General features: G+C 40.5%; 1 protein-coding gene across 5 annotated transcripts in view; it reads left to right on the top strand.

Annotated features, from left to right (window-relative positions):
• Positions 1-16,692, top strand: part of DZIP1 (DAZ interacting zinc finger protein 1) — a 104,216-nt gene that overhangs the window by 57,979 nt on the left and 29,545 nt on the right. For 3 of the 5 annotated variants that reach the window (XM_019524759.1, XM_019524760.1, XM_019524758.1), the window contains exons 9-11: positions 2,133-2,181; positions 3,620-3,676; positions 11,964-12,023. In XM_019524759.1, coding sequence (XP_019380304.1) covers positions 2,133-2,181; positions 3,620-3,676; positions 11,964-12,023 — 166 coding nt within the window. The remainder of the gene's footprint in view (positions 1-2,132; positions 2,182-3,619; positions 3,677-11,963; positions 12,024-16,692) is intronic. The other 2 variants (XM_019524762.1, XM_019524761.1) reach the window with 2 other exon arrangements.

The following is a 16,692-nucleotide window of genomic DNA, read 5'->3' as shown; positions in this document are numbered from 1 at the left end:
CTCAACATCACTTCCCCTGCAGGGCTCTCACAAATGTGGCCCTTGATAATTTTTTCAAAGACCTTCCCCAGGATAGAAGTGAGGCTGACTGGCCTGTAGTTGCCAGGCTCTTCCTTCCTCCCCTTCTTGAAAATAGGGACCACATTGGCCCTTTTCCAGTCCTCAGGGACTTGGCCCGAGCACCAGGAGTCCTCAAACAGCCATGCCAATGGCTCCGCAATGACACCAGCCAATTCCCTCAGCACTCGCGGATGAAGGTCATGTAGGCCCGCTGACTTGGACACATCTAAGCCCTCCAGGTAGTCCTTAACTAGGTCTGAACTAACAGTCGGGGGACTCGCATCCTTCCTGGTTATCTCTATGCTATCACCCAAGAGCACCCCATCTAGGATTTCTCCCTTGAGGTACGACCACTCTTTCTGGACTCCCCTCCCCTTGGGGCCGTGGTCCCTTAGGGCCTCACCGACAATTCTCCTGAGCTTGTCAAAGTCAGCTGTCCTGAAGTCGAGGACCATTATACTGCTGACTGACCTGACAGTTTTTCGGTGGATGGTGAAGCTGATCAACTCATGGTTGCTGTCACCCAGCTTCCCTTGATAAATATCAATACTTATCAATAAATACAATATTTATTTATCAATACATTTATTTATCAATAAATATTTATATTTATAAACAATATCTAGAAACCACATTAGGGGTGAAGAGAATTGAGTATGATACCAATATCTTAAAAGGATCAAGTAAAATTTTGAGGAACAACAACATTTAAGTCTGACCCCTCATTTAAAAAGCTTATTAAGGATGTAGTAAAAGCACTGTTATATGTACAGATTATTCAAAATAAAAATGAATTTATATGGGAGTGTAATGATGAGTATAACAAATATTTCTGAGGGAAATAAATAGTCTGATTTCAGAAAGAAATGGACATAATATAAATATATTTAAAATTTTACTTGTAGTCCTGCTTTGCTGAACAATAAAAGTACAAGCTAGTTCTACTGTCTAGAAATAAATTTTAATTTTTACTTATTTTAGGAACCAAAGAAGCCACTTGCAAATACTATATTGCAAAAACTTCAGGTTGCAGAATTAAGCCATCGAAAGTGAAAAATCACTATATTTAAGCTTCTTTAAGCATTTTTTGCATTGTCCTTTTATAGGGATGAATTAGCAGTGTGAAATATGTTGAATCTATCATAGAACTCTTGTTACAGCTCTATTGTTTACAACCTTTATTTACCTGAGCATTTAAATCTGTCCACTGATACTTATTCATTAAATATGACATATTTTGTATTTATTGAATTGGAGCTGGGGGAACTGAGAGTGAGCCTGGGATTATTCAGGCACTCTGTGCAGTGATAAACAGAGGGAGGGCCTGTGCAGGTGCACAGTGCAGCAGCTGGGGGAGGAGCCAGGGGGTGCAGGTACAAGGTGCTGGGGCGGGGAGACGGGGAGGATAGCATCAGTGCCGATGCAGCCCAGAGGGCCCACAGCTTACTTTAGTATGGGATGCGGTTGTGTGGCCGTGACCCACGAGGTGTTTGGTTTGGCCACCAGCTGCTGACATATTTGTCATCCCCAGTCTGTAGGGTAAGTACCGAGTGAGGCAGAATTGTGTTGAGAATTAGGCGGAGGAGCAGAGAAAGTCAGTGGAATTGCTTACAGACCTGAAATTAAGCAGGAACACAAAATACTCCAACAGATTGGGGCTAGACTTGCAAAACTGAAGATCCTCTGCTAAGTTGAAAGTACAACCTACAGGAAATGAAACAGGGCTCATAAGATCACTGACTATTTCTCTGTATATAGACTATATTGTGTTTAATGTGTCAGGCAGGAGATCACACAGAAGACAAGCATAAAAAGCATTTTGCATTTACAGCTTGCTCACTGAAAGATTCAAGGATACAATGAAAACAATATGTCTTTATTTATGAAGAAGCTATCATTTTGCAATAAAGTGTTAGATTTAATATAGTTCAATAATGTTTATCGTTTGAGGCTTCTCAATTTTAAGATCACTCTTTTATCCATTGTATGACTTACTGCATATACATTCTTAGTTATTTGTAGTATTCTTATTTAAGTGTCTTCCTCTCACTTTATTTTTTCTTTTATTTTAGATAAGGGAATTATCCACAAAATCAGTAGCAAACATCAAACCATATGATGGTAAGTGCAGGAAAAGACTATACATTAATTCCGTTTCAGAATCAAAATCTAACATCCTAATACTAAATATTAAATTTAACACAGTTATCCCAGTACAAACATGGCAGTACATTTAAAAAAATAGAGACATAGAGAATTTAACTTTGAAAACCAAGGAGCACTTGCAGTTTAACTGTGCTTCCTATTATGATAGTGGCACTGCTTCCTTGTCTGTTTTCTGCTGATTGTCCAAACTGATTTGTTTTGCAGCCATGAGCACTTGCTGGACACACAGCATATTTAGCTTGAATAGTAAAGAAATATGAAAGCTTTGGTATCTAATAATTTTATAAGTTAAAAAATAGAACTTCTGGCTTGGATTTAAAAAAATGAACTAAATATGTTTTTATTTTATTGTTGGGTGCCTAAAGGCAGCATAAATTTCTTCTGAACATTTGCTTTTCGAGTACAGTGAAGGACAGATACTGAGAAAGCAGACAAAATGGAATAACTTATCCAAGTATTAACCATTGTAATAATGCTTTACACTTACATCGCCTTGCATTGAAGAACTTAAGGACATATACACACAGTTAAATCTCACAACACTTGTAGAACAGGAAAGTGTTGCAGACTACACCTCCCCTCTTTGGCACTGCAGACACATTGCCTGCGGCTCCTACTTCTTTCTCTAGACATCTCATGTAGCAAGGATCTCAGGAGCTGATCTATTAAATCCTCACAATATAAAGGGTTTATTTGGTACTTCCAGGCTCCCTTCTTCCTTTGCCTTTTCAATTTATTCTTTTCCAGGGCTTGAGGCTATGGCTTTTGCTATGGTGCATAGCTCCCTTTCTTATTTGGAAACTTTGCCAATCCTGTTCCAGCCTCTGGGTCTCTTTGGTGAGACTTTTCCCCAGGTCAGTTTCTGGCCTGGTTCCTGTGCTCCAATTCCTTCTTTCCTTGGGGCAGAATGTGCACCGCTCCCATTTTTGGGGTTGTACTTGAATCCTGACAGGCTTTCCTCCTCATCCAGCAAAGAAAGTCTTCCTTTCCAAGTCCCTCCTGATCAACTGGGATCCTGCTTTTCTCTGATTTAAAAAAAAATCCTCAATTTTTGGATTAACCCCCCCCCATCTACATTTTTCCATGATTAAAATGAAACACCACTAATATATAGATATTATATATCTCCTTATTGCACCAAGATTTTTATGTCCATCCACTGATATCAGCCATTAGATACAATACTGTCCCCATTGTATAATGCAGCTTTCGCTACTTGGGCAACTCTTGTATACAATTTAGTTTGTTCATTAAAGAAACAGATTTTGTATTTTATAAATGTGTTTGAAGAACATATTTCCTGTGCTAATGACTGTAACAAGATAAAGTTGCTGTTGTTACCATAAAACATTTGTTGGTATCTTTTTCTTTTTTCTTTTTTTTGCTGTTTTAGTGAACAGTCTGGCACATCAAGTAGTAGAACCTAAATCGAGTCTACCAGGTATGCATGGTAAGTTTCTATAATAGATTCAGTTCCAGTGCCCACAGATCTAACACTCAGTCTTCACAAATTCATAATCTATGGGATTAGTTCTGTAATAGTAAATTAAACAGAATTCAACATGATTAATTTTGCTATAATCCTCGCATGACGTGTATATGTAAAACAACAGTGCAAAGGTGAGTATAACAATGTTTTAACAGTGATTCCTACCAGATGGATGGTTTATTACCTACCTAGTGTATTATGTTTTGTAATTCATTTTTCAGCTAAACTTGATAACTAACAGTGGAGAGTAAGCAAAATTGTGAGTTTCTAGTTGACAAATGTTGAACAAACTGGTATATACATAAACAGAGCAAGTGAATAGTTCACTGTGAATCTTGTAGTTTCAATCATTGTTAGGGAAAAGCAACAAAATTATCTAAACATTATATAGTCATCCAATCTGGATGGTTCTGTATGTACTGTAAATCAGTAGTTAGGGTTCTTAAGCCATAGCTTTGTGATACTATTAGATATTAGCAAAAATATGTTGTCATTGTCTTTAATTATCCCATGTTCGGGATAATACTGCAAAGACCCCTTATTCTTTTTTTCTTGTTCATTACTAAAGGCTGGAAAGTATTTTCCCTATTAGGCCTCTAAGTATGATTCTGTTTCATCCTGCTGAAGCCCACGAAAAAAAGTTCTTTATTTTGATAATGTGCCATCATTTTAAGAGTAAGTCACAAAAAGCAGGAAGCGGGGAAAACCTATCCATTATTTGGTTTTCAGGTCATGAAAATTTACTTAAAAAGCTGCTCTTTTCATTCGAACACGTTCTAATGGACCAAAATGGTGATGTGGCTCGTAATAAAGAAACCTACCCTCGAAAGTAGTTTAGCTATGAATTCATAGTTCAGGGATCTAGAGCTCATGAAGCAGGTGTGCTTCTTCAGTTACAGCTCTAGGGTGTTCATTCTCCACATTTGTAAAACATTGCGTGTTCATCTTTTTGTCCGGGTGCGGCAGAAACAGTTTTGTTATTGGTAATCATTTTCACTACCCTGCCTTAGTGAGGTCTGCTTATTTCTGCTTATTTCCTTCATTCTTTGTGTTCCTGCTGTGGATTCTGGGGTGTTTTCTGAGACTGAAAAAAAAAAGAGATTGCTTTTGCTTATTAGTATACAAAAGTCCAATATTAGTTTATTAATGGTATTTTGCTTGGATGATTTTGCTGATGGTTATTTTACTTATGTCTTAAGGTTTCGTTTTGCCTCTCCCTTTTCTTTCCTCCTCCGTGTAGATATTTTTGCTCCTTAATTTTCCAAATTTGTGGATATACAAGCTAGCAGAAACAGGAGAGTTGTCCTAAATTGCCAAAGATTTTCATGAGCTTTAGCTGGATCTCCAGTAGGTGGAGTATGAGTGTATCTGACACTTTGAAAACCTAAGGATTTGTCTATCATTTGAAAAATACCACTCATCTTTCAGTATTAGAATGTCTGTAAAATAAAAAGGTTTTTAGCTTTTCTGCAAAATAGTTTCCCATGTCAGGAGTATCCAGATTATTCCTTTTTATTTTGGATAGAATTACTTTTGGAAAATATAAACTTAGGCAAAATTTTCAGAAGTGCTTGAGGGACTTAGGAGCCCAAGGTATGTTTGCACAGCACAATGCAATGTGGTGTAGAGCTACCTGAGCTAGCTAAGCTGTTGGAAGTAGTATAGTTATATTAGCATGGCACTAAGACACGGGTCTAATTACCCTGGGTGAAGCACTCTTCTAACCTGGGTGTACTGTCTATGGTACCTAAGCAGGTCCAATATCTTTACGTAGCACTTCATTTTGCCATGGAGACATGTCCTAAGTCTTATTTTCAAAAGTGACTTGGGAATGTAGGTGTATAAAGGGCTTGTCTGTACTGCAGCATGTCCAAGCGCTAGAGGGCATGAGCAAGGCCACTGACTTGTTCCAGATACGGGAGTCCTCTTGCAAGGCTGTTCTTGCCTTGTCCCCACACTCATTCTTGAGTCCTTTATCCCTGCAGAGACCCCAGGATCTGCATGCACAGATCCTGTCTCTTCCCAGAGCTATGCAAGGGATGGGGAGCATTTTTTCATGACTCCATCTGTCCCAGGGAACACCAGGATGGGTTGAGCCCTTCCACCTTTGCTCTTGCATAACTCCAGGGTGACTAAATGCTTAGAAGAAAAGGCAGAGGTGCTGGAGCTCAAATCCTCCTGGGACTCCCCCAGACAGGGGGAAAGGGAGAGAGGCAAGGGAGAAGGTAGACTCTCAATCATCTGGCCCTCCTACAGGTCATGGGGAGGGAACTCAAGGCTTAGAGAGCTTGCCAAGGCTGAAGCTGGCCTGCACTGGCTGAAGAGCTTGCCTTTGAGGCATCTGTATAGATGTTCCAGTCTCCTGGCTAAAGCATTAAGAATTTCTTAGCCCTGGAACTGACTGCCAACTCCTAGCTTAAATCTACATGAATTTAGGCATTATTCAAACATGTGCCTTTGACACAATTCAAGAACATTAATTTAAAAATGACCAGCTTATAAGCATATATGTATATTGTGTAAGTGCATTGCATGATTTTTCCATTAATTTCTTGGCAGTGAATTGATATACATCTATTTAAAGTGTGCATGCATCACAGAGCAGCTGATACCTCTTTGAGCGCAAATCTGGTTTGAATGCATGAAATAGTTGAGACCAAATGTGTTTAGCTTTTCTGTGCACAGTGATAAAATGATATGATAATCCGGAATCAGGACAGAACACAACTAATTGATGTAATAGGTGGTTTATGATTCCTTAATTAACTTTTGCTCGTTGACATAAGATGTGACATTGACATATTTCCTTTCTTACAGATTCCAGAGTATCGATAGATAGTAGAAAACATTATAGGGTTGGCTTTTGAATATATCCTGGGATTGTATTTCAGTTTACAGCAGTAGATTTTAGATTTTACACTGCCGCTTGATCTTTATTTTGGGTAAAATCAAAAGCTGTCTAGAACAGCTGCTTTCTTAGCATTGTGTTGTATTCAGTGTAGCATAATGGAGACCAGATTCATTCCTAAAGGTGTTAGGCACCACTCCAATATAGATAACAAACTAATAGTAAAATGATACTCCTACTCACACTGAAAGTACTTTATTATTGTGTTTTAAGGCCCCTAGTAGATGTTCAATGAAAGGCCCTATTGGATCTGATGTGCAATCCCAACAGTTGCACTTCCTGCAAGGCTACATGTGTATGGCAGGAGGCACAATTGTAGGATCATGGATCAAATCCCAATCATACCGTCAGTGCAGGGGTAGCCCTGCATCATAGTCAACAGCAAGTAGGAAGCCAATCAGCTGATCTGTGCTCCCATCCTTGGGACCATGTTGGAGTTAAGGGCTCTGGTACATCTCCAAGGCTAGAAGCTCTGATCAGCTGACTGCTGCTCCCAGCCTCCAGGGCACAGTGGAGTTTTTGACTGCAGTGTGTCCCTGAAGCTAGGAGTGGCAGTCAGCTGTTCTGTGCTCTCAGCCTCAGAAACACATTGGAATCAAGGGCTTTGATGTGTTCCTGAGCCTGGGAGACCCAATCAGCTGATGCCTGCCCGCATGTGCAATTTAACTTGCATTGGGAACCAGTCAAAAAGTTATTACAGAAATATATATAATAACTTTGTGGCTTATTCCTTATTTTATTGCATCATTAATTAGATTAACATGTGGATGGGTTACTACTTAAGGTGTGATTGACTGGTTAATTGTGTCATAAGTGTAATGTCTGCCAGGGGCCTAACACTCGTAAGTGCATGGGACCTCTGGTTTACATTTCAGCAAAAGAATTTCTCTAATGGCACAGGGCCCATTAACACTGTGTTATCATTTGGGCTATTTGCGGACTTGAATTCAGCATATATTGAATTATCAGCATCTCTTCCTTAATCATTTTGGTTTTTCTCCTTGAAGGATCTCCTTTTCTTTGATCAGATTCTGCCTAGTTATGTTATAAGATCTGATGCTGCCATGGCACAAGGTGGTGTAAATGCAGATCAACTGAAGTTGTTTGATACTGGTAGTTTAAACTGCAAATGTAACTTTTCTTATTATCTTAAATGGAACTACATTCCCAGCTTTGTGGAGCAGAGCCAATGACTGGGAGGCTATGATTCCTAATCATCTGTCACTCCCAACCTTTGCAGTGCCATGAACCAGACTAAGTACTGACTGATGGCCTCAGAACATAAATGTCTTATATTTTACATTGTGTTGATTTGAAGCCTGTTAAACAAAAAATTCATATCCATTTGCATATGATTTTTTTTGCATATATTGCTGGAGATTAGTTATTTTATGAAGCATGATAGGGAAAATGTGTATCCCTTATTTTCTTTAACTAATATAATTGTCCAGTGAAGAGATTTAGGTAATCTACATACCTGGTACACCCTGCCCCGCACATTCCCCTCCAAATTAAGCCTGGAAGAAGGCATTTGGGAGGATGTGAAGAAACAGTTATAATCTAAGGGTGGATTTATTTGTCAGTCAGGAAGTTGCTTGGCATGGCCAGTACGTGGCTTCCAGGTGGCTGTGAAAGTCCTATGTTGCTCCACAGCGATGGAGGAACTAGAAGTAACTACAAAAACCTAGTTTTGTATTCTGGTGCAAATCAAGGTGATATGCAAAGCTCAGAATTCTTGTTTCTATGACATCACCTTTTTCTTGTTTTATCTTGAGCAATGAAAATGTTTTGGAATACTCTTACTGGTAGGCTACACATTTAAAATGCTGGGAAGAATGCCGGAGAGGATGTTTTCAGTAGTGGGGAGGGTTCTTGACTCTACAGATTCCTTTATCCATGAGTCCTACAGAGGCTTCAAGACCATACTTCACAAATGTTACTCATTCTTTTGTCTTAGTGAATGGAGAGGGAGGAGAGAGGAGTTTTATTTTTATTTGGAGGTTTTTTTAGTTCACCTTTAATCTGCTACTTACATTTCACTTGTTTGTGTCTTTAAAGCTGGTGATGTATGCATTTTATAAGTTAGAAAATAACTGTTTCCGTCAAGGGATATTATTTCTCTTGCCTTTTGGTCTTTCTATGTCTGTACGTGCATGCCTATGTGTATGGGTATTCACAAAGAGAAAACAAGCTCTTCTGAAGTTCTGTAAATTGAGGTACTAGAAGGTGTTCAATTTAAGTTTCAAAACTTGATGGAATAGATTCCTAACAGATCACCTAATGTGCCACTTGCAACTCAGGTAATATAAGGAGGAGAGCAGGTATGCAATGGAAGAGAGCAGGTATACAAGATTGTCTATGCGGGTGTTAGTAAAGACAGTGTTTTTAGGAATACTGTTGTGAACTCCTTATAGGCATACTATAAGCAGCTCTGGAATTACTCTTTCAGTGCATGTACAAGCATGTGGATACGCTGACAGGCTGTAACGTGAAAGGTAACTGCTTTTGGGTAGTGATAGTGCTTCATTCTGCTTCAAATTGTACTTGCCTAACTTCAGGTGATCCAACAAGTACTTACACTAGCAGACTATTTTTGTGATTAGTGTGTGGAGACAAGGATGGTAAAGAACTAACTCAGCTACTTCTCTGACAAACGCTTGTAATTGTTGAGCAAAATATTGAGAGACAAGGAGAGAAACAACACTCAGAAGGTTAATACTGTCTTTAGATTTCACACAGTTGAACAGGGTGTGTAAACTTGGAGATGAGAGGTAAGGGGCCCAATCAAGCAGTTAGAGAAAACCTTGGGCACCCCAGGAAACCATTTTCATCCCATAGATGCTCAGAGGGGAAAGGCTTCTGAGGGGCCCTGTGTGTTAGAACAGGGCTGTCCCACTTCAGAGTGGCCAGGTGGCACATGCTGCAAGCATCAGCAGGGGTTGCACACGGGGGGCATGGGCCTCCTAGGTTGCATGCGTGTGTGGGTGGGCACTCCGCCCACCCTTGCTGTATTATGAGTGCAGGCAGGCAGACACTCTCCCACCCCACTGCACCGCACACAGGTGGGTGGATACTCCCCTGTGTGGTGCAGCACCCACACCTTCAGCTACCTGCGGGTTCCCCTGTGGTATTGCACTGAACAGGCACTTCAGGCTGCTGGCACTGTGACCTGCGCCATGCTGTGCTGCACTGCACCTCCCGCTGGGGCATGGATCTGCAGCAAAACCCGTGGGGATCCCCAAAACCCTGGCTGCTGCTGCAGCTGAAGATACAGGGGCACTGGTGGTTGGGTGGGAGATCAAGGGCCTCATGTGAACCCCTCACAGACCTGCATTTGAATGGCCCTGTGTTAGAAGCTTGAGCTGTAAACTGAGTGGTGCTTTCTTATATTAGATTCTGTTTCAGGGAAAGAAATTTTTTTTATGCTAAGGGCCAAGAGATGACTAACTCCATTAGAAAGACATTAGTGGTGTTCAGTCTTACCCCACTGCTCATTCCACTACCTTGCCAGGTTTGATATCAGCTGTCAGTTATGCATGCACAAGGTTTCTGTGAACGGCACAGTTACTTGTATGGTTTCCACTGCTATTATCATTATATTGTTTTTAATTCCTAATTTTTCTACTATACTTAAGGGGGAGAACCATGTGACAATATGATGCATTATCAGATGATTTTAAATCCTGGATTCTTGGTGTTGGGATTTTCCTGTTACCGGAAAACTTCTTAACAAGGACTTTTGTGTGATGACCAAATACACTTAAGTAGATGGTGTTTAAGGAACATGTAAACAGGTTGGGGATAAACTTAATGCAGTTACGTAACAACTGGCTTAGTGATAGATTCCTGCTGATTCCAGCCAGCAAAGCAGTCTCCTGGTCAGTCAGTCTCTGAGTCTTGCTTTTAATTACTTTGTAATAAATGATATATGGCAAACCCTGTTAGCATTCTCTGATGATATAGCTTGTAAAAAACATTCTCAAAGCTTCTAATGTATTTTAAATTATATGGGAGCCAAATTAAGAGACAAATCTTAAGTCTAGTAACTTGACTTAATAATTAAGTCAGGGGTTGAGCAATCCTTTAGAGGTGGGCGCAGAGAGAAAGTAACTAACCTACTGAAGTTTCTGAAGAAGTAGTAGAGAGGTTCTTATTTTTTTATTGAAATAAGAATGTTGTTTATGCAATGTAGATATTTTTTAAACATCTAGCTAAGTGTCTTCATATCCCCCTTCTTGATCAAAAAAATATAATAATTTAAAAATATAGTAAGAAAAGAAAAGAAACCACCATAGTCTCAGTCATATAAAACTCTAATGAAGTCAGGACAATGTGTATTAAACTTGTCAGTCTTTGGAAAAATCATTTAATTGGTTTGCAGAAGCTACATTTTCAGCAGGGGTGATGAGGGCACTTCATACATTTTTTGGAGCAGGGACAATGTAATCCTGACTGCACTGAAATAGGATTTTTTTTCATTAATTTTATTGGGTCTTGGATTTTAACTTCTGTCATCTTAGTTATTTATAAAGCATGATCTCACAATAAGTGCACAACATCCCAAAATGATAATTCTCCAGTTTAATACCTTCACTTATTTATGGGGTTTACCTTAAGTTTTTGAGATCTTCTGTAGCCTACCATTTCATTTAATTTTTAAACTCTTAATCCCAAACTGCAAATACACTTCAATTTTTTTGCAATATTTTAAATTTTCTAAAATTTTACCTTGAAAATGAAAACTGAGCCCAATAAGAAATTAATATTGCTTATAGATGTTGAAAAAAGACTAAATAAAAAAGGGCGCTTTAAACTCATCACACCCCCACCAAGTGCAGCACATGCCCAGAAGAGGCATTGCATTCTTTGGACCCAGCTCACCCAACATCTGTATAGATCAGGCATTTCAGTGGGGCTTTTTGGTGCTTTTGTCTAAGCTCTTTGAATCATCAGCTTTAGATAGAAACGCCAAAAAGCCCTGCTAAAGCACCTGATCTATATAGACACTGCAGATCTGGGTCAGACTAATGTGCTATCTCTTCCGATTAAAGCACAGTTTTGTTTTGTCTTTTTCACGTCTGTAAGCAACCTATGTGATTATTGTAGTCTTCAGCCTTCTGCTACCAAGTGTGCTTCTGCTTACTACTTCTGCTTGCTACTATGAATAGTTGCCCTGAATTTGGGTTTTTGGATTTGTGCAGTAAGTTAGCAGCAGCGGTGGGTGGGAGAAGAAATACCAGGATGACATCAGCATGTGTTCTTTGGCATAACTTTTCTACTCTGGACCTTGACTTTCTTCTGTCCTGTTTGTCTGCTATTCCTATTTTTCCTCATTAATAGAGCAGACAGTCTTGATACATATGCTGGAGCCCATAGAGGAGCTTTCAGAGGAGGAAAAAGGTAACGGTGGGTTCAGTCTAAAATGTAGTGACTTTAAATTTTATTTTTTTGGAAATAAAAATTGAAAACTTTGTTTGATACCTAGGCCATGGACAGGCATTATATCTCACCAAAAATGTATGCCCTTCTAGTGCTGCAGAAAGTGAGTGTGCAGCCATTCAGGCAGCAAAAACATGGTAATTGCACAACAAAATGTTAGCTCTTGCCAGTAGCGACTTCTTAGCCATGCAGTGATTTCCAGCACTATGTGTAATACCTGTACAGTTATGTGTAGCACAGCAAGGTGTGCCTTGGTCCTCTAGCATCCCAGGAAGCTTTGTTCCTTGCCCTGCCCACCCTACCCCTCCAGGGAGTCTTTCTTGCACCCCATACTCTACTGCCCCAGGGAGACAGAACTGGACTTACAGGTTGCTGCTCAGCCCTATTTTTGTGAGTAGGGTAAACTCCTTCTTGCCCAAAAAAGCACAGCAGGAATATACCTCCCAAATTTTCTGGCCATGCAAAAAGTTCCTGCTCCTGTTGCTTCAACATCTCTGACATTTTCTACAAGGACACCAAGCAGGTCCTCATAGGTGGTCGAGCTTCTGATCATGTACTTCAGAAAAATCGGCTTTTGTAAATGCTGGTGCTGGTGTGGAGGGGAGAATCTTCAGTGCTTTTCCTGAAGGGGAGGGAGTGTCAGAATAGGGGGTGCACGTGTGCTTTGCATAGTGGCTGGGTGCTGTAATTCGTAAAGCTTGTGGCTAGGGCAAACAGGAGACTCTTCATTGTCTCTTCTGAAGCAGAGAAAGCATCAGAGCCCTGTGAGGGATGGTGCCGTGGGCAGTGCAGATGGGAGGTGCATGTATGTTTAGTGCAGTGAGTGGTTGTTGTAATTCACAAAGGCCTTGGCTGGGGCAAAGGGGAGTCTCTACTACAACCCTCTTGAAGTAGAACCATGTCAGAGCCCTCCCCTTGCCACCAAACTCATGCTGGTTGACAAAGCAGGTGAATTGTAGGGGCAGCACTCACTGGATAGCTAGGGATGCATCCCTCACTGCCTCTCCCACTGTGAACTTGCCTATTCTGAACTAGTTAGGGAGTCAGGGACTGCATGGCCGGAGTCTCAGTCATATCTGCATGGTCATATCTAGCCTGTACAGGAGCTGAGTGAGCTCTCTGGCAAAGTGGTAGTGGGATTTGACTGTGTGCCAGGAGAATGGCACATAGGGGATCTGTTGGCCCTGCTAGATCAGAAGCTGCAGAGCATGTAGCTGTCGGGAATCCATTTGAAGCTGGGAGTGAAATTGTGAGTCTTTGGCAGTGGAAACTGAACTGGTCTGCTGTGGCTCTGCACTCCTAGTCTTAAGTACCAGGTAGTACCAGGTTTTAGGTAGTCTTGACTAATGGTTTGGCATCTGAGGGAAGACAGGTGCTAACTCAGAGTTCAGGAGCCAAATTACCAGATCTGGAGGGAAATCTAGGGACTGAGTACACAACACAGGCCAAGGTCAGGGTGCAGGAATCAGATGCCAAGGATAATCCACAGGTTGAAATCTGAGAACAGAGCTAAGCAAGGTCAGGAAACCAAGAAATAGTTCTATGGGGAAACCCGAAGCCGAAATATAAGAACAGAGCCAAATACAGGGAGTGCAGGGACCAAAAGCCCCAAAGCAGGCCAGGGTCAAAACTGTTGGCTGGCCTAGAAGTCTACTTACTTCCACAGCAGAGGCTAAACAGATAGGCAGTGCTGCCAGCAGCCCAGGTAGCTAACCCAGGCTGGGTTGCTTGATTAGAGTCCCCCACCCCAAGGGGGTGTGTTTCAGGTAGTGGCCCACATCTTTTCTATGTTCAAGTATTTTGCCCCCCTCTGATAGGCATGAAACTTTCATTGCTATATTTGGGTGACTTCCAAGGGGCAGGAACAAACCCTCCAGAGTTCTGGGCACACAACAGGGTCAGGCCTTCAGGGCTCTGAAGGTGGAGCTGAGGTAAAACACTGGACAAATATTTCTGCAGCTCAGAGAGTCACGGCATACAGCCCCCTACCGTGTGATGAAGCAATGCCAATACAGGCCCTTGCCATGCTCTGGCAAAAGCTTCAAGACCACAGACTTGAATGGCTATATACACATTTCGTGCCACGTTTTCATAGCACTACAAATTTCCTGGAATTTCTTAGCACTTCTAATGAGTGCCTGTCCATACCCCTAGAGTCTTCTTCAGAAGGATTGAGCATGCTTTGTGTAACTTACCCATGTTGTTCTCTTTTATGTATGAATGTCTAGTTTCTTGTTGGTGCCTGTAAAATATTATGGACAGTATATTCTAATGGAGATCTAAAAATGTGATGCAAGGTAACTTCTTAGGCCTATTAAATAAAGTGATCTATTTACGCAAAGAATCTTGTCTGCCTATGTCCTTAAACCAGCACAGCTACAACTTATACCCCTATTTATCTGGATGTCTTTATTTTACTCAGCAATGTCCAACTGGTGACTCGCAGGCTGCATGCAGCCCACAGACCGTGAACTCATGATGCATGGGTTCCAATCCAGGTACAAACCACACCCCCTGCATCATTCCCACTGTTGCGACTGGGATCTTCAGGCTCCTGTTCCCTCCTTCAGCATCTGCTTCCTGCTTCTGTCCCTGGGGGCAGAGAACCTGCAGCCCATTTGGCAGGAGGGTCTAGGGTGGCCTGCTTGCACAAGGGGCCCATGGCCCACATTGCATGCAGCCCTTAGCCCTTCAGAAGTTGGATAGCTCTGATGTTACTTATGAGTATATTAGATGAGGCTTTTTTTTTTAATATCTGTAAAACAGTAATAGTAGCTAACCAGAAAAACAGAGTATCTGATTAGTTAACATAAAAGCATATAGTTAGATTCTTTGGTTTGCTAAGGACATTTTTTTCTGTGTAAACTTAAAGGGTCCATGATGGTTCATGGAGAACACCCTTGTTTGGTGGAACTCTCCACAGGTTTAAACTAGGGGAGGTTGGCACCATTGCCACTAATACTTAATGCTCTTCCAACCCTTAGCATTAGAGGATGGAATATGAAGCAGAGCTCCGAAGCATCTAATTCTCTCTTACAATATCTAAGAAATGTTTTGCAAGTAGTGTAAACTTGGGCTATCCCTAATTTAGCCCAGAGTTGAGCAACTCTGAATTTGGATGTTCAGAGACTATTATATTTACCACACCACAACAAAGATAATTAAATCACCTATTACGATATCCTGCCCATGTGACAGTGAGTAGTATCCAATATATCAGGTAGTGGCAATACCTGCTGTCCTACATCTATTGCATAGATGGCTGTACAGAATTACATATTGAAGTAAAAGTCCTTTCTGACCTTCATACAAAGTCAGTTTAAACACTAAGGGGAGAGATGCTGATACCATTTCGAAATCTTAATAGTTCTGCAGACTATTTGAGTAAGAGAAATCTTCCCAAGGAAGAATCAACTGTCTTAATCTATCTGTAATATAGATTTCTTGCATTTCTACTCTAGTTCTATCAATGCTTCTGTTTGCCATCTTCTGCCTTTATAGTTCATCTTCATTCCTCTAGTGTACCCAAAGATACACTGTGTAGTGCAAAATAGAAATAAAGACTGCACTGTATAAGCAGGCCAGAATATTCATTATCCATTACAAGCTGTTGTAAGGGAGAGTATAAATGTTCTGGGTCTGAAGACATCTTTTTGAGAAAATGTTGGAATTGAAATACTGGATGAAACCCAAGGTCCATGTAGTCCAGCACCATGGCCAGTGCTAGAGGCTTTAATTCAGCAGTCAGCAACAGCTTCAGCCAGCAGGCTGAAATGATCCTGCTTGGGTCTGAGACAGCCAGCACAAAGACCCAGCTACTGGCACTTTTCCTAGCAATGGTACAGGTATCTGCTCTCAAACTGCGGAGGTCCCTCACTGCCAAACGCTCCCCAAATCTCTCGGTTCTGGGCCAAGCCAGCTCCAGTGGCTTAGCCTGTGGGTTGTTGACTCCTGCTTTAACTCAGTGGTAGGCAGAATGGGATCTTCCTCCCATTTAAAGGCTAATCTTGTTCTCTACTAGAGAAAAGCTGGCTTAAATGCTATTCCTATTTTTTAATTAGGATAAGTCGGGAAGTTTTATATATTATATTATATATTTCTATATCTATATAGATATATATTATATCTATATATAGATGTTCAGTCATTTTTCTGTATCTCTCTGGAAGTTGCTGAAGCCAGTAACTCAGTGGCAATGAGGCTACAGAGAGGAAAAGACCTGAAAAGGAAGCAGACAAAAGGTTTAAATGAGAATCTATTTTTTTCCTCCCCATTTACAGAGGTTTCCCATTCCCCAAATTATGCAGTGCACCTAAAAGACTATTTTAATGGTTTAGGAAAACTGCTTATTTTCTGACATAAAATACAATTCTACACAAATTCTAAATATTGTTAAGAATAGAGAAACAAGAAATTGAAAATCAGATAGAAATATTAATTGGATTATAAAAAGAGATGCAAAATTAAAACAGCAAGGTGTATATAAGATATGTTGCTCTATCACATTGTAGCTCTTAAAAATTAATTTTCTGTTCTGGTTTTGACATTGGTTAATTCTGAATTTGGTCTTAATATAATAGTATTAAATGCATTGATTTTTTTTTTTTTTTTTTTTTTTTTTTTTTTTTTT

Source organism: Gavialis gangeticus, unplaced genomic scaffold (assembly GCF_001723915.1).
Source record: "Gavialis gangeticus isolate Ggan-Ray unplaced genomic scaffold, GavGan_comp1, whole genome shotgun sequence".
Classification (NCBI taxonomy): Eukaryota; Metazoa; Chordata; order Crocodylia; family Gavialidae; genus Gavialis; species Gavialis gangeticus.
The sequence above is the reverse complement of the archived record's forward strand: the minus strand, read 5'-3'. Positions and strand labels throughout refer to the sequence as shown.